Source organism: Sarcophilus harrisii, chromosome 1, assembly GCF_902635505.1.
Source record: "Sarcophilus harrisii chromosome 1, mSarHar1.11, whole genome shotgun sequence".
In the NCBI taxonomy this organism is placed as follows: Eukaryota; Metazoa; Chordata; class Mammalia; order Dasyuromorphia; family Dasyuridae; genus Sarcophilus; species Sarcophilus harrisii.
In genome coordinates this window covers 507511211-507533464 of record NC_045426.1, presented here as the reverse complement: position 1 = coordinate 507533464, position 22254 = coordinate 507511211, and the positions used below count along the sequence as shown (strand labels likewise).

The following is a 22254-nucleotide window of genomic DNA, read 5'->3' as shown; positions in this document are numbered from 1 at the left end:
AATTATGTGACTAGTACTTAGCTTGTAAAACTTAAGGATAGCGATCTTTGTCTTGTCTATTTTTCTGTGAGTCCTCCAGTCAATAGCTCATTCTAGATCTTACGAAATGATCGGAAGAATGAATCCTGTACGTCTGAAAAGTCAAGCGCTCACATTGATTAATTAGCAATTTTCTGGGTGAGAAGCAAAAAGATGCCGCCCCAGGCTGCGATGCACCTCAGAAGGTTTGCTTCTTAGTTTCAGCGGCAGACTACCTGTGAAGCTCTGTGGTCCAGCCCCCGCGTGGATGCCTAGGCGCCAGGTGCCAATCAGAGTCCAGCAAGTCCGCCCGGGCCCGCTGAAGAACACAAAGCGACCAGTCAGCACCGGCCTTACCTTCAACTCGGCCAATGAAATGGAGAGTTATACGGAAGTCCGGAGATGAGAAGCTTGCACTTCAGAAGTGGATTTATAATTATTTGGTTGTTGCTGCTTGGTATGGTCACGCGGAAACTCACCATTTGTTCTGCAGTGAGGGAACCCAGGACTGAGCCTCCCCACCCTGGACGGAGCCGTCCAGTGCCTACTAACAGCCGTTCGACTGGGAAGCAGAGACTGGCGGCCGCCCGGAGCCACATGACTGCCACCTTTCCTTCTGGGTCTTTGTAGTGGGTTTCTCTTAATCTTCAAGTTGACCTTTTTTTTTTCCTTCTGACTTTTATGTTGCGTTTACCTTTCTTTTATTATTAAGGTATCTTAAAAATGCCTCCGTTCCTTCTCCTTTCCTTTTCCTCTCTCTTCCATCCAGCTCTTGTCTCTTGGAGGGCACTGCTAAGACTTAAGAAGGGGGGAGGGGAAAGAAGGGAGTCTAAATAATCTTGTAAGCATATAGAAAAAAAAAGACTCGGAGAAGAGGACCATAAAAGTATAGACTCTCCTTTTCTTTGTTTTAATACAATAAGGAAAACAAGTATATTTCTTATGATTTTTTAATTGTCTTGTTTTTTTACAGATGTAAAGCTAATAACGTTATTTATATTGTTAATGCAGACCAGAAAATCCAGCAAACAAAACCACACAAACTTATTTACCAGAATGTCTTCTTTCTGAATTTTTTTTTTTGGGGGGAGGAATAAAACGATAATAGTGGGATTAGAATGGGAATGTTACAGAAACTCTTGGAGGAAGGAATTTTCTCTATCCATGCTGGTCAGCACCTTTTCTAAGTAAGACTTATTTAGAATCAAATAAATACTCAGTAAATATTTTCCAGACTCCAAAGTTGGTATCTTTCTAGTCCCCAAATCTGCCTCTTTTAAGGATTGGCCATAATTTGTGTCATTCCTCCTTAAACTTGACTATATATTTTAAATAGTATAGATGTTGTCTATGCTAAGATTTTTTTTGCATTCTCTTGAATGTTTCATTTACTCATTTGTATATTGGAAGAACACAGCAGTTTTATGAAAAGCTGAAATCAAGTCAAAGGTTTGTTAGAATACATCTAATTATTCAAAAATCTATGCAAAATCCTTAGTCCCCCAAATTTAAGGCTTTGTTGGAATACAGTTTAACTTCTGATATAAATCAGAAAACAAACTAAATCTAGGTCGGATTTGTGTTAACAGTATTAAAATTGTTTTGGTTCATAAAATCCCAAACAGCATGACCTAGTTGTGACAGTGCTAGTTTTATTCTGGCAGTAAAATATAAAATTCAAATGTTCGTTGTTAGTAAAAGAAAGGCAGAGTAGCTTAGATATAAAGTTTTGTGTGTATGAAACTCTTTTTGAGTTTGATATAGCAATAATTGCAAGTTTATCCTCTATTCTATTCTGTGTTTTCTTTGTCCTGGTGGATTAAAGAGAGATCACAAAACAGATTAAAGTGAAAAGAGCAAAAAAAATTTTTTTTTTGGTGGGAGTTGAGGAAAAAGATAGGAGTATTGAGTCTAAAATGATAATTTTCTATGTTTAATTTTGAAATGTTGGGCAGTTGATAATATTTTATTTTAAGTTATGAATATTAACCTTGCATCCTAAACTGAGTTCAAAAATATTTTTTAAAAAATAAGTTTGTTTGGGGTCTTACTGAGGCCTTTCAATTTTAAGGTTATTTTAATAAAGTTAAATTTCCTATGCAACTTTTGTGTTTTATTAATTTTGCTTTTACTATCCAAACTCGGCAAAAAAAAAAAAAAAAAAAGGAAAATTTGAAAAACCAAGTGTGATTTTAAAATTTATTATTCATTTAACCAGAGATGGGTAGAGGGGTGGAGGAGTAGGCAGTAATGTATGTGCACATCTATATATGTGTACACACACGTATATACTCACACACATATATATAAAACATACAAAAAAGCACATTTACTATATTCTAATTTACTTAGTAATTTCTAATCCAGTGAGCTAGAATGGATAAATACTATATTCTTTTGGTAACATAAAGTACTTATTATTACTTATTTTCAACAGTTTATATTTGGGAATGGAGTGTGAAATGGGCAGATTGTCATTTCTGGCCTCAGACATAGCTAATAAAAGTATTTGACATATAGTATTTTTAGGTTTGCAAAGCACTAACATTACTTCCTTTTCTTCTTACAGCAATTCTGTGATATAGGTACTGCAAGTATTATCTCTATTTTGAGATGAGATGAGATGAGATGAGAAAACTGAAGCTGAAAGAAGTTAAGTGACTTGTCCAGGATCATACAGCTAGTAAGTATTTGAAACAAGATTCAAACCTAGATATTTGTTACTCCAGATCCAGGGCCCTATTGTTAGAAGTCAAAAGTAAGGCTAAAACATATATTACTTGGCATAGTGAAGAGGACATTTCATTATTTTTCTTTATTTTAACCCATAAAGCTAATGATAGGAGAGGGTAAGAGCTTCAGCTAAGCTAAATAATTATGGGTCATTAATCCTTGGCTTTCACTTTGAAGAATATACTACTTAATTTGAATCCAGGGAAGTCAGGGAAAGGTGACATAAGAACCAATTTAATGAGGCTAATGCAATATTAAGCTGTAAATTAAGGAAGGCATTGGCATTGAAATGAGGGAAGTGATGGAACAAGTTTTGGGAGTTTATATTTTAGGAGGAACCTAGATTAGCTGATACGCATTCAGAAGTTGGTGAAGGGATTGGAATGAGTTCTTGAAAGAAAAGGTGGTATTTAGCCTTGAGAAAAGACTGAGGATGACATGATAGCTCACTTAAAGGATTTAAGACTTCTCAGGGAGAAAAAGATGACACTTGGTTCTACCTGGCCTTGAGTATAGAACTAAGAAGCAGTGAATGAAAATTATATACATAGATTTAGGCTAAATAAAAAGGAAACTTACAAGGGAAACTTAAGGAAAAGAGATGTTTAAAAGTGGAATCCACTGCCTCTGAGAGGTATCTCTCAGAGATAAATATCTATCTCTGAAAGTCTTCAAGTAGAAGTGAAATGACTATGGGAATGTTATAAAGAGCATTTCTGGATTTCTGTTCATGTATACAATGAGCCTACTAACGTTTCTAGTCCCTTTAAACTAGATTTTAGGATTCTGAGCCATTTCAGGTAGGAGAGAATTTAAGAGAGTGCTACCTGCAGAATGGTGCATACAATAGACTAAGAAATCCATTAGTAAGGGCAACAAATTCCAGGGTGTCTAAAGTTTGGTAGCTGTTATTTTCTTATGCTATCAGGATATTTTACCCAACTTAAAGAGATCACATGATTCCTTTTAGCTGTCACTTAATTGAACCTTATAAAAGTCAGTAAACCCATAGGTTTATTATCTCTGCTTTTTGTTGTTCCTAAGGATAGATTACCAAAATTATCAGATTATAGTAACATGGATGTATTTATGAAATAATTTTGCATGAAACACATCTGAAGAGAATTTGGAATAATGTAAAAATCTAAAGAGAATTTAATGTTCAGTAGGTGTTTTCTGTTGCTTAAGGTTAGATAAGACTGCAATAAAAAAAAAGTATGTTTTTTTTTTTCCTTGTTTTCTGTTCAGAGGAGAAAGTCTATAAGTTGGCATGACTCATATCACTCCATAATGAATTTATTTTGGTAGATTTCTGTAGACTTTGTGACCCAAAATGAGGCAGCAGTTTTCCTGTCAGTGTTTGGCTTGCATTTTATTCAGGAAAGAAAGTAATTTTAGATATTCATTTGAATCAATCACTAGTCATGAAGTAGGAGTGACATTGCTTCTTTATATATTAGTTTGATAATGATGAATAATGTTATAGGTTGGGAATATAACATGCGGCCAAAATTTTCTGTTTCATTTCTTCATGGCAGGACAATTATTAGCAGAAATCTTCCTTTCCCATTCTTATTCAAAGTTCTCCAAGAAGAATTGATTTTGACTTTTTCTTCTTTTTACAGAGGGAATACTAAGCATCCTAAGGACCAGAACACTGAAGAAAATATAGAAGTTGCTAAGGTGATAAAGCATGAATGTGTTTTGCACATGGAATGATGATTATAGACTGGTAGGGAGAAGGGAGCAAAGAGTTGGATAAGTGCTATCAAATGCAAATTGTGTTCAGTCTTTCAGGGAAATGTGTTAGATTGGTTCTAAGAAGCTATGTAAGGCAATGGAATTGGCAGGTATTATCTCTATTTTAAGATGTGGAAACTGAATTTGAGTTTTCTGAGGTTAGTTTTTTAAAGAGTAATGTTAATCCCAGAAAACTATTTTATGTAATGACAGGGCTTTTCTGAGGATCTTTTATGCCAATTATGCATACTTTTATTTTTTAAATTTTACCATTTAACCAGTGCCAGTTCTATACTGTATAAGCAGTATTTTTTCTATCTTTAAAAATGCACATATTTTAATGTCAGAAGATTCTGTTCTTGGTATTTACTTTGTAGTAAGTGTAGTTGTATGTTGTCCAGATTGAAGATTCAAAGCCTCTGGGAGACCTGTGGAGAAGACATTTAAAAATCTCACTGGAACTTCTTTTTTGGCTTCTTCTGGAACCCCATTCCTCCCCCTCTCTCTCTCTCTTTCTCTCTCTCTATATCTTCCCCTCTCCCCCCTAATTTTTAAAATTTTGCTTTTTGTTTTTAATACTACATTTGTTTCCCTTAAACTGGCATGTAGCACCCTTCACCCCACTGATTAAAAAAAAAAACAACTTCCTTGTATCCAAGGAAAATAGGAAAGAATTTAAACACAACTAACTAAAATATATCCTTGTCTGATAGCAATATTTTCTTCTACCTTGGAAGTTCCCTTTAAGTCTCTCATCAGTGACTTGTTTAAAAGAACCCAGAGTTGGTGGCCAGAGTTTCTTGAATTTTTTATTTTATTTTTCCCTCCGGACACTTATTAGTGGTACTACTCATAATTTTTGGGCCTAGGATGTTAGATCAGAAGCTGAAGTAAGTGTGTATATATGTGTTTGTGCAGGTAAGTAAACTATATGTCCACTTTTTGGTTCAATTGAGTCTTATGATAGATTTGGCAGACTATATCTATATGTTCCATCTCATCCCTATACTTCAACTTAGAGTAGCACTTTGGGAGACTGCTTTACTTTTAACTCCTCAGTTATGTTTCTGGCACTAATTATTGGTTTCTGAATCTGAGAACTGTTTTGGTGTTGGGAGATAATGTTAAAGGAGGGACTGGTCAAAGTAGAGTAGATTTAATGTCCAAGTAATTTTACCTCTTTCCTCATACTTAAAATTAGGGGAGAGTATTAGATGATTTCTTCCTTCCAATTCCATCCTTTAATCTTATGATTTAATGATCAGAACCAACTCACTGAAGACATTTTCCTCAAAGATAGTGAAGTTGTATGTTTTGCTGTCTCTTTGATCACCTTTTGAAAGACGAGATTCTAAAGTTACAAGGATTGAGATGGAAGCTACTGTAGGACAAATAGCCCCAGAGGCTTCAAATACTTCTTATTCCTTCCAAAACACAAGATTCTAGGGACTTTTATTTTTTTAATCTTGTTCTTTACAGAATTTCAAGTAGTTTCCAGGCTTTTTTGGGGGAAGATTTAAAGTAAAAAAATTTTCTTTGGGAAAAAAAGTAGGAAAAAAGGGATATTTGTTCTTAGAGAGTATTTTTATTAAATTTGTGTAATTTTATGACCAATCCCTTTCTGTTCCTAATGTTCTTGTATTGAATAGTCAGAGCATTCATACCTCAGGTCATTTGGATTTATGCTGTTAAGACTAAAATTTGATTTTACCTGCAGTAGAAGACAATAAAAAAAGCTAGCTTTTTCTTGACCTTGATTTATAAGTAAAAAGAAATTTCTATTAGTTATTGATTATGTTTGTCAGGAGTTTATTTTACTTTTATGTTAAGTTTTGTGTTAGACAAAGCCCAGGATTGGAGAAATCACAGAATGAAATGTTATCTTAGGAAGATAGCATGGACCAATCTTAGCCAAGTTCTGCCAAATGAGCTGGTGCTTAGTTTTGTGTGTATCATCAACCTGGCTGTGAGTCTAGAAATGGTGTTTTAGTTCAGATGACACCTGTGCATTTGACTTCTTTCTAGACACAGTTAAACAAATTTATTAGTTCATGCTCTGGGAAAGAAATTTAAAGCATCACTCTAATTACAGTGGTGTAGATTGCCAGAGACATGCCATAAGATCTATAGAAGACTCTTATGACTATTTCCCTTTTTAGTTCTTAATTGTCTCCTGAGAGGGACCATGTTGTATATATTATAGCTCATTAATTATGTGACATTGAGCAAGAAGATCTCTGTTTATATATACCATAAGAAGTTTGTGTGTTTGGGGGCAGTTGGGCCATTGAAACTTTATAGCTTGTGAATTTGATAATTGATAATGTTAGGTTATCATTTTTATTGATATGAAACCTTGCATTTAGGAAGGCCCAAATTATATCAGATAGTAAAGGGCTTTAGAGGAAAAGGGATCATGAAATGATTTAATGTAATATTTGATGTAAAGCCTAAGTTGGATGCTCTGAAACTAAAGATTATGGCATCCTGTCCACTTAAGTGGTTCTAAGAATTTTTCATTGCTGGCAGAGGTATTTTCTTCAATTTTCTGTCATGATTAGTTTGGTATGACAAATGTAGTTATAGGCCACATTTTCAAGTTTATGTAAGAACAGTGTGCAGTCCTCTTATGAGAGCCATCTCTGGGGAACTTGAATACATACAAAAACTATTACATAGATAGAAGCAGAAAACCAATTGTTCTTTGCTAGTAATTTGGTTCATGGTAAAGTGAAAAACAGGATAATTTAGTGAAAAACTTGTTAATAATTTTTTTTCTGTCCTTTTAAAGTTATTGCATTTAAGTAAAGGAAGCATGTATTGCTGGTTCTAAAATTATTTTCTTATTCTTTTAGGTGTTCTGTTCAGATCTGGATACTATATCTCGACAAGGATACCCATATTTTCTTAAAGAAAATTCTAAATGGATTTGGCCCTTTGTCACTGAGACATATTCCTTTGGACAGATGAAATGACTAAATATAGATTACTATCTAGAACTCTGAATTTTTTTCACTTCAAGAGGAAGAACTGGTTCTTGTTGAAATTTGGATTTTTTGTCTTTGCTCTGATTGTGTTTTGTGAATATATAATTTATTATTTAGTGATCTTTCAGTGTCGCTGGCCAGAAGTGAAAACTGTAGCTTCTGGAAACAAAGAACAGACTCCTGAACCTGTGCTGAAGGTTATATTTTTAGCTGATACACACTTGCTTGGGGAAGTAAATGGACATTGGTTGGACAAATTACGACGGTAGGAACAAAAATTCAGAAATCCTTTTGAAATTTTATAAATTTAAGAATGTAGCACTAAGTGCTCTCAACAATCTGGTCAAACACCTCCGACTTTAGGGAACTCCTCAAACTTCCTTCCAAAAGCTAGACATTAGAGATTAAAGTTACATCCTTGCCAGCTCACAAATACACTAATTATCTCATGGGTTCAAATTTCCGGGTGAGTTTATTGGTAGGGAAACAAACAGAACCATTTCTGAGGGTTCTTTGTCATGATTTGTTTCCTTATAACCTGAGTATGCTTACATTTTGCTCTCTTTTGGGTAAGAGATGGATTTGAAGACAGCGGCTGCTGAAAATCTCCAAATTCATATTAGGGATAGGAATTGAGGAAGCTTCTCGGACATATCTATTTAATACCTATCCCTAGGTGGTGATAGTATGAGGTTTTGGGAATTAGGAGGAGACCTTAACTACCATATTAGCAAATACGGCTTTCTTCTTTTTGATTATCTGTACTTTTTGCCAGTCTCAAATCTGCTAGCCATGTACCAGATGGAGACTGCTATATTTTTCTTCTGGATCTTTTTATTTTTTATTTTTTTTGTTTTCTCTTCCATAATGGGTTTACTGTGTGGTTGATGCCTTTTACTGGGTAGAGAATATATTTAGGGAGAGGAAAGACAGAAAGGAAGAGCAAAGTAAATAGAGGTGATGGTCCTGAACGGTACCCAAAGTGGAGTATATTAGGATAGGGCTGGGGAATGAATGTCATTATATTTCTGCTGGACAATGTAATTTTACTTTCTGCTTTACTAATTACAAACTCCTCCAGATATTTCTTGGAAGTCTTCCTTTTGCTGATCCTGCTTCTCTGTTCTTTTTTTCTCTGGTGTGGAAAACCTCGAGTCAAGAAATACTAAAAAACAACCAGCTTTGAAAGGCAACACGACTGATCTAACAATTCATGGTTTGCTGTGTGTGGTAGCTAGAAAGAGCAGTTAGCTGCCTTTGCTGGTATTTGAAAGGCCAAATTGCCTTGTCCAAAATAATTTGTCTTTCTGGCAAACCGTGGGATCTGAATTTGCACCTTACTGTTGCAAAACTGGTCAGGCAGTCCTTAGAATTTGGAAACCTTAGAAAGATATAGAAGAGCTCAAAAAATGTAAAAAATAATATTGGCTAAGTCCTTTAAGAGACCTTTGAGAGAAAGTACCCTTGAGCATTTTTTATGTACTGACACCATGGTTTCTTGATAATTTCTTTCTTCTACCATCTTTTCACTATTTTTGTCCAGTAAGAACAAAGAAAGGTCTCTTTGGTGAAAACAGATTTTGATAGATATTAGATGATAATAATCTAAAATAGGCATTCCATCAGGTAACAAGAGTAGTATTTAGTAAGTTTTGCTTCAATGGACAGTGTGGTATGCACTTGCTATGTAGAGGTCAGGATTTAGGGTGAAGAGATTATGGCAGTCAAGTATTACTTATGGTGGTTTTAGTTCTTTCCCTATTTCTGATAAGATGTATCAGATTCTCAACCTTTTCCCTTTTCATCATTCTGAAGTTGGAAGGAGTTGATGGGGAGGGTAGAAGTGTAATTGGATTGTATTAATTTGTTTCCCCTGATCCTCCCCAGATCTTTAACTCAGGATTTAATTATAAATTAGACCTAGAAAATGGGCTAATGATTTTTCCCCTCTCAAAGGGAATGGCAAATGGAAAGGGCCTTTCAGACAGCCCTATGGTTACTACAGCCAGAGGTTGCCTTTATTCTGGGGGATGTCTTTGATGAAGGCAAGTGGAGTTCCCCTGAGGTAAGACATAAAGTTCAACTTTTTGTTGTTATATAACATGAAATGGAAAGGATATCTTCAAGAGTCTTACAACAAGGATTTAATGCTAATCTACTTGAATGGGATTGGTTAGTCTAGTTCTAACCCTACTGGCTTTTAAATTTGGGGTGCATGACTTACCTGGACTTTACATAGTTTCTATGTAAAGTATAAAAAGAAACCTCAGGAGACAGAGTTCTTCAACATAAATGTCACTAGCACCATGATGAGCTTGTCAGTGCACATGGTGAAATGTACATTCTACTTCAGGCTTTTACATAATTAATTATTGATATAAACTGCGTTTACAAAAGTAGCTTCCCAAGTCTTACCTTCTGTTAATCTTTTATATTTCCACATCAGAAGGAAAATGCATTGAAGATTGCAGTTCCTTTTAATCATTCTATAAAATCCATTTAATCACTCCAAAAAAATTCTGCAGCAGGATCAGGGTAAAACGTTTTTCACGTTTTGAGTTTAACTGTTCTCACAGTGGGCAAGAGAATACTTTGCTAATGATATTTCATAGTAAATGTTAAAATGATTCCTGCGGCTTAGTTAAAGAGAAGCGTTGTGCACCAATAGTCCTACTTTTACCTCATCTCAACCTTTACCAAGTAAATGTTACAAGTGCTCTGGTATTTTTGGCTGAGCAGTAAGGAGCTGACTAGTAGTTTAGAAGTAATGTGTTGGAGGAACTTTAAAAATCAAATTGTGCCTACTTAATTCTCCCTAAGCAATTTAACTACAGTTGTAAAAGGAGGTAAGATGCTAGTGCATGTAAAGCTGTCATTTTCTCAGCTTCAGAGAATTCCTACAAAACATCTTGGACAAAGTGGGTTTTAAAAAACAACAACAACTCATTTGCAAATCACAAGAATCAACTTTATTTTCTTATAGTGGATGACCTTAAAATGAGGGTGCCAGTCATCTTGGAAAAGTATATTGTCTATACTAAGAAGTTTATCCAAATTCATTTTTTTTGCTTAGGCTCAGAAAAAAAAGGAACTCTTTATACTTCTCAAAATTCCTGCATGATTTAGTATCCCAACTTAGTATTAAGATGGTCTTAAAATGGTTTCCATTTATCTCTCCATCTTCAATCTACATTTTACTTCTGACTCTTCTTGTTTCTCTTTTCCACAACTATACACAAAAAGAATTCTAATGCTTCATAGAGAAAGATGTTCAGTTAATTTTGGCCTAGTCACTGAGCAACTCTCTCCCTCCTATTTTGGTGAGGCACTTAGGGTTAAGCGACTTACTAATCTTAACAGACAGATAGTGACTATCAAATTTCTGAAGCCAGGTTTGAACTTGGCTTCTCTTGACTCCAGGGCCAGTGCTCTATCCACTGTGCCACCTATTTGCCTGTGAGCATCTTCTAAGAGTTTGTTCTTGTTCTTTTTACAACATTAATATTTTATGAGTCCTTTCAGAATCAAACCTTTTTTGTCCCCTCAGGAGTATGAAATAATGCTAGTTAACATTTAAAAAAAAAATGCTACAAAGGAACACCTTTTTATTAAGAACTAGTGGTGAAATAAGCTATTAAAGTATTTTAGAAAGGTTCATTAGAAAAAGTTAAGCCCTGAAGCTCTGAGTTTCAAACTAGATTGCTTTTCAACAGGTTTGTCCTCTTGTTATATCAGGATCACATTTATTTATTTTTCTTAATAGTATTTTATTTTCCAACTACATACAAAGATTGTTTTTAATATTCATTTTTGTAATGTTGAGTTCCAAATCTTTTTCTGCCTCCTTCTCTTACCTTCCTTGAGACAGCATGTAATCTGATGTTATACATGTACAATCATTTTAAACATATTTCTAAATTTGTCATGTTGTAAATGAAAAATCAGAACAAAAGGGAAAAAAAATGAGAAAAAGCAAACAAACCAAAAAAAGGTGAAAATAGTATGCTTTGATCCACATTCAATCTCCATAATTCTCCCTTTAGTTGTGTTTAGAATTTTCTACAGGGTATTTCTCAGCCAAAATGCAAATTATTGGGTCTTTTTTACTTGTACCCTCAGGCCTGGGCTGCTGATGTGGAAAGATTCCGGAGAATGTTTCGACATCCACCTCACACACAACTCATAGTCGTTGTTGGCAACCATGATATTGGCTTTCATTATGAGTAAGTTTTCATGGTACTGGTGTGCCATGATGTACAGGAAATTTGAGGAGACAAGGGGTAACTTATGCAAAAAGCATCATCTATGATACATACATTTTATTAAAAGGAAGAAATAAGGAGGTTATGTATTTTTGGTTAACATAATTTCAAAATGTACATTTAAAAGCCATGCAATTTTTCTTGGGATGAAATGAAATAATTTAAATGAAAATACTTTGAAAAGTACCAGATAGAAGTCTTGTGATGCTGTCATTCTCACTGTACAATTCAAATCAGAACATATCTGTAATATTGAGTTGAGTGGAGGGTGACCATGAAACCAAACAAACCAAAAAAAGGTGAAAATAGTATGCTTTGATCCACATTCAATCTCCATAGAGATCAAAGGCCTGACGAGCATGCCACATGAGGAATGAATGAAGGAAATGAGAATGTTTACTCTGGAGAAGAGAAGACTTAGGGAGAACCACATAAAAATACTCAAATACACGAAGGATTTTCTTATAGAAGATAAATTAGTCTTTTTTTCCCCCCTTATCAGAAAAGGCAGAATTAGAAACATTTTTACAGACGTATTCCTTCTGCTGCATGTAAAAAAAAATTTTTTTCCAAATAACAGCTGATCAGAAATGGAATGATTAAATTTGTTTTCAAAGGTAGGCTGGATGTCCACTTGCTAGAGATGTATTGGGAATTCTGAGATATGGGGAGTCAGAGGGATATTGGATTAGAGAGATTTTGAGGTTCTTCTACCTCTAAAATCCCATAGAAATGTAATTTATCAGTTTCCTACATTTTTCTATGGCTAGATAAAATATAACTTTTTTCCCCCTCTTTCTTCCTTTCCTTTTTTTTTTTTTTTTTTTTTTTTTTAAACAATTGAATTTAGGATGAACACTTATAAACTACAACGATTTAAGAAGGTTTTTGACTTTGGGGAATTTTTTTCTATAAAAGGGATTAAGTAAGTATTATTCTACAAATATTTATTAAGTTCTTTATTTTCTATAAACTCACTTTTCCTTTTGAGACTTGGTCTACTTAGTGCCTAGCATAATATCGCCAAGTAAGGACTTAGTATCTATTGATACTGGAGCAAATCTATGGGTAATTCAGCCCAATTTTGTCTCCAGTAGTGGTGGGAAGGGTCATGAGGCAGGGTGTCCACTATATAAAGTAACATTTCCTTTATTTGTTTTTAATTTATCTCTGTATTTCAAGAGACATTTTACTAGGTCTAATATCCTGGAACAGGGGTGATTAACTTTTTAAGCTTTTGATGACTTTATATATTTGGATCATATCCATTTTTTAGAAGCAGCTAGGTAGTGCATTAAGAAAGCTCAGATTCAGGAAAATCTGAAATCACTTTACTGGTTGTCTAGGCAAATTATTTGATCTCGAAGTCTCAGTTTCCTTATCCATAAAATGGGATAATAATAACACCTACTTTATGGTTTTTTTGTGAGGATTAAATGAGATAATGTAAAGTATTTTGTAAACCTTAAAGGACTATATGTATGCTATTATTATGAATAATAATAATATTTGATATCCATCTATAGTGTTTTCTCTTCTCCTTGATAGTTTTATTGTTCTTTTATGGACTTTTTTGAGATCCATTATATTTTTTTAGTTTACCAAACAGAAGTGCATCATAGTTTTCCAAAATTATAATAAAAGTTTTCTATTTTAATACATCCCTTCATTATGTCTAGAAATTTATTAGATTTTTATGTTGTTAAATATTTGCTATAACAGCACTTTGGAGCCTAAAGATATGGAATAGTTCACAGTGACCCCCAGGTCCTTTTTCTTACTTGAAATAACAATTTATAGCCCATCATTTATTAAGTATGATTTGGGTTATTTCCCCCTCCCCCCAGATGACTTTGGGAGACTGTTAAGATAGTCATCAGTTCTCACATACTGTCAGGGGATAAGCCAGCTCTTTACAACTAATATTTCGACCCTTTTGGGATTTTCTTTGCAGAGATAACTGAAGTAGTTTGCTATTGCTTCTCCACTTTATTTTATAAATGAGGAAACTGAGGCAAACAGGGTTATGTGACTTGTCCAGGGTCACACAGCTAGTGTGCCTGAGGTTAGATTTTGACTCAGGTCTTAGGACCTCAAGCCTATTGCTTTATCCACTTAGCCATCTAGACTCTTCGCAGAGTAGTTTTAATTTTAGACTTCTGTCCCCTCACTGTAGAATATGCATCTAAGCCTCCTAGTGCCCAGTTGGTGTATGATTGGGAACTCAAGCTAGTTTTAGTATTAGTTTAAGAAAAAGCCTAATTAGGAATATAAATCGGTTACAAAATTATGTATGACTAATTCATTTTAAAGTTATCCATTGTTTCACTAGTTTTCTATGCTAGTTGAGTGCAAAATTGAGTACTGACTGTATTTTATTTTAGAAAATAGCTTCAGTTACTAAATAAATTCCTAGATGTCTGCATTCTAATAATGATCAAAAAATGAAAAAGATTAATTCTATTTCAATATTGACAATCTACATGTCATGGTAGCTGACAAAAAGCCACCTCTTTCCTTTATTGTTCAGGTTAATACAAGAGCTCCATATCATGACCGTTACAACTTATACTTTGTCATGTAGACTTCATACAATGCATCTCTCAAGAATAGATTTTAGGGGAAGTTAGCTGGTGCAGTAGATAGAGCACTATCCTTGAAGTTAGGAAGACCTGAGTTCAAATCTGATCTCAGACACTTAACACTTCCTAGCTGTGTGACCCTAGGCAAATGACTTAACCCCAATTACCTCAGCAAAAAAAAAAAAACAAAAAAAACCCAACAACAACAGATTTTAATTTGTCTTGAGGAGAGAATATTTAATAAAAGAAAAGGCAAACTCCATTCTAGCAAACTTCTAGGAATTATTTAAAAATTTTTGTATATTTTGATTTCACTGTATTTTATAATTGGGATAATTAAATCACTAATTGGGGCATAGAAATCTTTTGTAATGGGGAGCTTTTGATTCATAATGGTATCCTTAATGATGCTTAATGTATAACCGATGGACATGTTCCCCCCAAAATGTAAGCTCCTTGAAGTCAGGGACTGGGTCCTTTTTATATTTGAATTCTCATTATCTAATTGGAGTGTCCAATATATAGTGAGTCCTTAATAAATAAAAACTGATTGATAGATTCAGGGCAGCATGAGCTCAAAGAGAATATTTTTATGTAGTTGATAGTTCCTTTATTGAGCAATCACAAATATCAACTGAATTTTGTTTTTTATATTTTATTTCTTTTTTATTAATATATTTTATAATATTTTATATTAACAATAAATTATCTAGCTAGAATTTGATCTTCCATTTCTCTTGCCTTTTGAATTTCTAATGCTTCCTTGAAGGGATTCTTTTTCAACTGCCAAATAAAAGAAAACAACCCAAAAGGTTTTCAAAAGACTGTGTGTTGTGGAAAGTATACTGTGTTGGGAGTCAGGGAACCTGGGTTAAATTAATTATTGTCCCCGATGCTTCCTATCTTCATAACCGTGGCTCAGTTTCTTCAGTTGTAAAATGAGAGTCGCCTAGATGGTATGAGATCCCTTCTAGCTCTAAATCTCTCATTTAGTAAAATAAAGTATATATGATACTAACAAAGAAAGAAAAGAAACTGTTTTGCCCTGGGAGGAATCAGCATCATTCCTAATTAACCTTTTTCTCAGTGAAAGAATATTATATGGCCTTTTGCTAGCATATGTAAGCCTCTTTTCTGCCCTAATAAAACATGCCTCACATTTGTTACATAAAGGTTTTGCATCCTATATTTGTTGTTAGGTTGTGAAAATTCTGTTAGTAGTAACTGGCTTATCAAAAAGGTGCTCAGAAATTAGGAGAAAATGAAAATGTTGTTTCCTTCTTAACCATTTCAGTTTTGTGATGGTGAGCATTATGTGGCTTTTTGCTAGCATACATAAGCCTCTTTTCTGCCCTAATAAAACATGCTTCACATTTATTAAATTAAATTTTTGCATCCTGTGTTTGCTGTTTCAATTATGAAAATTTTATGAACGGAGGGTTTATCAAAAAGATGCTAAGAATTTTGGGGAAAATGAAAATATTGTTTCTTAACCATTTCAGTTTTGTTATGGTGAATAGTGTAGCCATGGAGGGAGATGGTTGTAATATCTGCTCTTCAATGGAAGCCCAACTCATTAAGCTATCTCACCTACTGAATTGTTCCAGACAGGTAAGGGAAAATGATAATATCATAATAATCTTATGTATCCCTCCTCACTGATGTTGCTTTTACTCCATTCTAAACCTAGTAAACTTGTTTTTCTAGCCAGTCACTAGCATAATTATTATTATTTAACCATTAGGAGAACCATTCCAGCCCAAAGTGTTTTGGTGTTCAACAGCTTTCAGCATCAGCTCCTATCCTTCTCCAGGTAATAAGAATCGGAAAGTCTAGCATTTTTTTATGCCTGTGTATCAATTGGGAAAAGGTTCCTTGAGGTAATTTCTGGCTCTTCAATTTTTGGACAGCATTATCCTCTGTATCGGAGAAGTGATGCTGAATGCACTGGGGAAGATTCTGCTCCTCCAGAGAAAAAGAACATCTTATTTCAAGAGAGATATGATGTACTTTCTAAAGAGGCTTCCCAAAAGGTTTGATAACTTACTACAGTGATACCAATTCAGCGTCACACAAATTTTATTATGTTATGTTTCTTTTTAAATAAAAGCGTGTCTTCCTAGTAATAAGTAGATTTTAGTGGCAGGACAGCTCTTTTTGCAGACTGAAAGGTAGACTTCTGGCAGTTTGTCAAAGTTTTATTAATTACGGGAACTGATCTTTTTCATAATGGAACTAATTAAATTGATATATTAATATTAAATCATATATATTTCTCAATCTTCTTTTCATAAAGACATAAAACTCTTTGTCAGATCTGAAAAGAATTTTCCAAGAATGAATGTGTTTTTGTGCCCAGAAATGTGTGACTTGAGCCAGAGGCCTAGATTATCCCAAAAGGACACTAAAGAATATGATACAGACATATCATTTAATAATATTCAATAGCAAAATTTATAGTATTAATGAATTAAAACTCAAACTATCCCGCCATGAGTTTGCATCTTTAATATTCTGAACACTAGGTAATGTTTTGTTTTCTTCTTCAAAATAGCTTCTCTGGTGGTTTCAGCCTCGCTTAATTTTAAGTGGTCATACTCACAGTGCCTGTGAAGTGCTACATGATGGAAAAATCCCTGAAATCAGTGTTCCATCTTTCAGTTGGAGAAACAGAAACAACCCCAGTTTCATTATGGTAAAGTTAAAGTTTATTTTTTGTCTGATAGCTTTCATAAATATTTAAATCAACATGGGTAATCAACTATTTAACTGTTGCTACCTGTAAAAAATATACAAAAACCATGAATTCCCCCAGCACACTTAATTTAGTACACTGCACCCACTTTATAAGCTTATCTCTGGGAGCCAAACCAGTTGACATCATTCAGAGGGTAACTTCAGTTAAGTTGAATTTTTTGTTTTTAAGTGGGGAGTGAGGAGAGGGAGTCTTTAGCAAAGTGGCATAATTATTTTTTGAAGAGGGTGCAGTGTAATTTTTTTTAGATGCATTGAGAACAGCAGAAAGACTATTTCTCTTGGTTGATTTCATCCACTGGAAAAAAAGGATAATTTCTTCTCTTACTCCTGGCCATTTCATCCACTTGTTTTCCAAATCGGTGCATTTGCCACTGCAGAAGATGTGAAGGGCTGTCGCTTTTCCATGTTGACATATTTGCCACTGCCCAGGGCTTAACATTAATGGCCACCTGAAATTGAGCTTCTCATGTCAAGGTTGTGTTCCAGCAGCCAGTTCCAATGCACAATATACATCATTTATAATATTTGCACTTAATAGTGAGATGGGGAATGTCCTGTTTTCAAGTTCAAAGTACACAAACTTAAAAAAAAAAAAAAGATGTTTGTTGTTTAGCAAAAATGCCTACAAGGAAAATTCCTTGATTACCCCAGAACATGTATTTCTAAGTAAACAGATTTATTTTAGTGTCTTGTGGCATGAAAAAACAAAACCTTCTTACTCACTCTCTCAGTGATGCTCTTTGGTCTCAGCTCTCTAGTCCAAGTCTTTTCATATACCTCTCTGAGTTCCTGGTGTGCCCTCTTTAATTTTTTTTTTTTTTTTTTTTTTTAAGTTGAAGCCTAGCATGTTAGGAAGTTGTCTTAATAACAAAGTTAGCTTCCCATCTCAGTATCCACTTGGGTGCTCCTCTGCCCTTAATTTCCCTTTCCTGGCTGGTGCCAGGGGTATCTTGTACAAGACAAAAGACAGCACACATCACCTCTGGCAAGCTTTGCCTCTTGACAGGGAAATGCCTTTGGTGCACTGCTATAGGGATGAGCCTATCCTTTGCCCAGGAGAGGAGCAGTCAAGAAATAACCCAAGTGGTCTGCTAGCTTTGTTGTTCTATTTGAGACTAAATTATCTGTGTTCTAACAACAGCATGACTCTGTTTCTTGTTTTTTTATTTGTTTTGTTTTTGTATTTCTTTTTGTTTTTTAGGGCAGCATAACATCAGTAGATTATTCCCTCTCCAAATGTTTCCTTCCACTTGAGCATACAGTCCTGACTATCTACTGCACAGCAGGTATTTTGGTGGCTTTGTTATTATTAACTCACTGTCAGCCTTTGTAACACCACCATTTCTTTTCATCTCATTTCATTCGGTTGATACGTAATCAGAAAGCATAAGGCAATGTGAAGAGCAGGACATTTCTGCGTTTAGTAACAAATACCAAAGCGGAAAACAACTGAACTTCAGGCTGTATTCATGTCAGAGAATGACCTAACTGGACGAGTCCAGATGCAGGCCATCCATTTTTATGCACATCATAGAAATTCTAAACAATTGATATGAATTACTACAGGATAAATAGTTGATTGAAATGTTTTCATGCTGTAAAAAAAAAAAAAAAAGTAACAAGTATCCTACAATAAATTGAACTGTTTTCTTGCTATATAATTTTTATCAAATATATGTATACTCAGATTGTATCTGTACAACATGTAAGTCCTATTAGCCTCATAACTTGCATGCACTACAAACTCCTACCTTCCACGGATGGAACTTACAACCCAGAAACACACTGGCAGTAGTGTATGTACATATCAGTGGGTGTGGCTTCTGTTCTAGTATGACATTTCCCTCAGATTCCTAAATTTTATAAAGCTGTACATCTAGAAGGGGAAGCAGATTCTCCTTTAGATACTACAAGAGCAGGAAAATATTGTTTGGTAGAATTCTACTTTTTTTTCTGCTGAAACAGGATTATTATTATTATTATTATTATTATTGTTTAAATAGGTATAATTAGTTCTCTATGAGACAATTTTTAATCCCATCTAATGGTCAAAAAAGACACTTCTGAAAATTGGGAAAAAATGGCCTATCAAAAGGTAAATTGACGTGTTTTTCATTTTGAGCCAGAAATAATTTTTTTTTAAAGCAGCCTGAATTTTTCTTTATAATATCATTATAAATAGGCAACAATCTTGCACTACAGTTTCCAAGGAATCTGTAAGAGAGGCAAATATTGTGTGTGTGTGTATATATATATAATCTCACAGTATAGATGTTTATTTTATTTGAGAAATTTCTCCCCTCTCCAGTTTTTCCTTATTTTTGGTTTCTTGAGAGACATCTAGAATATAGCTGCATGTCCTCTCTCTTTCTTGGAAGTGTGAGGGGATTTGAACATAAGTTTTGCTTTTTTTTTCATCTATCAATCTGACTGAATGATCTTATGAAACAGTAGGGTTAATATGCTGATGGGAGAAAACTCAGGAGGATGCAAGAGAGGCTTTTATAATGTCATAAAATTAGTTTTAAATGAAGAAATAGGAGCATTTACTGACATTTAATTTTAGGGCAAAAGAGAGCATTGTTTTTAAAAAATATATTGTAAAAACCTGATTTATGGGGTGAGTCTTAGAATTCTAAACAAAGGATGGAGACAGTCCATGTATTGGTAAAGAAAATTGATGAAGTAATGTAGGCTAACACTTGTCTAGGTTTCTGTTATTGCAACTGTAATTTTTTGACATTTGTACAGGTTATTTCAGACACAGGAAAAGTATATACTCACACAGACAAAACACCCGTGTATAAAATATAAAGCAGTGTTATAGTTACTAAAAAGGACATGCCTTATTGCTACAACAATTCTTGCTTTTTATATAATGTACTGTACCATAACTTGTTTTGAGAATGTCATTTGCATAAATTATTCAAGTTTGAGAAATATTCACACATTTTGATCCTACAATATTTAAAATAAAACAATTTTCTAATGTGTCTCTTTATTAAAAGAGAAATAAAAATGTCATCTTGCAATTTTCTTAGGTCAGACATGGGTTTACACCTTTTAAAATATTCTTATCTTATATTTACTTGCACAATAAAATCTGCTGTTGTTATAAAGATTTAAGAGCTTTATCTGAGGGTGCTCTACATTTTCACAATCACACCATGTGATTGTAAAAGTATCAATAACCAAAGAATTATGAAATATAGTCTAGAGAGAAAAAAAATTCTTGGTTCTTCCCATTGAGAGACAACACCTGGTTGCAATTTGGACCCGAATAAATTCGATATTTCAAAGCTGAGTCTCCCAAAAGGAAAGGCATGTTGCTGCAACAGCTTCTTACTGGGTAAGACCTTATTTGTAAAGGTGTAAGTGGTTAATTTGCATAATTTATATAATTTTTTTTTTTTTTACTAAAAGTGTATTCCACTTTTTTTTTTTTCAATATAAACCAGAAAACCCCTAAATTCTACAGATAAAGTTCCTACCTCCAGTCATGGCTGCAGGTAAGGCTGACATCAAGCTGTACAGCGCAATCAAAAACATACTTACATCTTAGCTCAGTTTACAGGTACAGCCATAATCAAGGCACAAAGATCTTCTACAAGTATTTTCTTCAATAAAGTTGTACAAAATAATATTACATTTTACAGTCTGTACAATATAATAAACCAGCAGTAAAACAAACAAACAAAAAAAAATAGAGAGGGAGGACTGTGTCCAAGAATGACCTAAGCTAAAAGGATCATTTGTGGACAAAACAAAGAACAGTTTAGGGTAGGGAGGAGTAGATTTTCTGCCTTGATGCAGTAGGCTAGAAGTAGCTTTTAATTCAAAAGTCTGAGGTGTGTAGGGACACTCTGCTATGAAACCCCAGAAGAACTGCTTATCTTCCCCATGCCTCTCAGGCTCTACTCTACGACCTATGCCGGTAAACGGCTTAAAAGAGGAGGCCACTTGATTAGTTAACCTGCAACTCAATGCTAAAAACTGTGATAGAATAATAAATATCATAGTGCTGCTACATTGTGTGTATGCTTTCTCAACAGTATTTAATAACCTGATACAAAGTGCATTATTCTTTTCACCTATCAAGTACTCTTCAGTGTCATGTTTAAAAAAAAAAGGACCCCTAACATGCAGAGGTTTGACTGTAGTGCCATCTGATAAGAGTCACCAGTTTATGTTAACATAACTTACTGGAAAAATTTAGTAGGTTATGTTTGAAAATTTTAAAAAAATCCTAGGGGAAAATGGAGGTAGCCAAAGGCTTAATGGAATGATAAAGGAATGGCATACCTAAGGAAAGCCTGGACCTAGTCCCAAAGAAGCAGGAAGAATAAAAGAAAAACTTACTTGAAATGAACACCGGGATACAGGTGGGGATGGCTAAATAACCAAAGTAAACAGACCCAGAGGCTAACAAGTATTCTAGAGTATATTCTTCCATCCTGTGTTGGGTAGGACAGAGAAATGAGAGAGAGAGAGCGAGTGCGCGCGAAAGAGAAAGGAGCAGATAATTGAAAACCACAGGCTCCATGGTGACCCTAATCACAAGAGTTCATACTGTTTAAGGTGCATCCTCTGAATGATATCTCGACAGTCATTGAACACTCTGCGGATGTTCTCAGTGTCCACTGCACATGTAAAGTGAGGATAGCAGTAATGCTTGCCGTCGCCAGTTGCCGTACTTATCCTCTGCAAAACAAGAATTGCTATGTAAGTCTCTGTCCTTTGGCTTAGAAAATTCATGTCTTTCAGGTTCTATATTCCCAATTGGGCTTTCCCCTATGTTTTTGTTTCTTCAAAACCAGATTAGGATTAAATTTATTTTTGGAGAATCCACTTTAGATGGTACTTTGGCTATTTCTTAAGAGTATTTTTACTCCCAGAAGACTAAATAAAAGGAGAAGAGCTGACCAGGTCATCTGGTCAAGTTTCTCTCTCAGTGCAATGGATATTTCACTGCATCAAGAGAGGGAGCATAGGGAGTCCTTTTTATGTTCCATACATTTTTGCTTCTTTTAACACTCACACCAAGTTAACAGTGATTTCCACACTGGTCAACAAACAGCTGACCCTGATTAAAACACTTTACAAAGTTTTTTTTTTTTTTTTTTTTTTCCTTCTTTTAATACCGCTATGATGTATTAACATCTTCCTTTGATGAAG

At 34.4% G+C, this 22254-nt stretch overlaps 2 protein-coding genes across 2 annotated transcripts in view; one reads left to right on the top strand and one right to left on the bottom strand.

Moving 5' to 3' along the window:
* The first annotated feature begins 409 nt into the window (after nucleotides 1-409).
* Nucleotides 410-19120, top strand: MPPE1 (metallophosphoesterase 1). Its single transcript, XM_023496248.2, has 12 exons — nucleotides 410-647; nucleotides 2588-2701; nucleotides 4377-4434; nucleotides 7347-7743; nucleotides 9435-9543; nucleotides 11598-11701; nucleotides 12591-12665; nucleotides 15825-15933; nucleotides 16067-16135; nucleotides 16233-16355; nucleotides 16877-17017; nucleotides 18281-19120. Exons 4-12 carry the CDS (start codon nucleotides 7463-7465, stop codon nucleotides 18410-18412), a joined length of 1143 nt encoding a protein of 380 aa, XP_023352016.1. The 5' UTR covers nucleotides 410-647; nucleotides 2588-2701; nucleotides 4377-4434; nucleotides 7347-7462; the 3' UTR covers nucleotides 18413-19120.
* Nucleotides 17562-22254, bottom strand: part of GNAL (G protein subunit alpha L) — a 247863-nt gene continuing 243170 nt past the window's right edge. Inside the window, exon 12 of the mRNA XM_003760066.4 lies at nucleotides 17562-21780. Coding sequence (XP_003760114.1) covers nucleotides 21634-21780 — 147 coding nt within the window. The 3' untranslated portion in view covers nucleotides 17562-21633. The remainder of the gene's footprint in view (nucleotides 21781-22254) is intronic.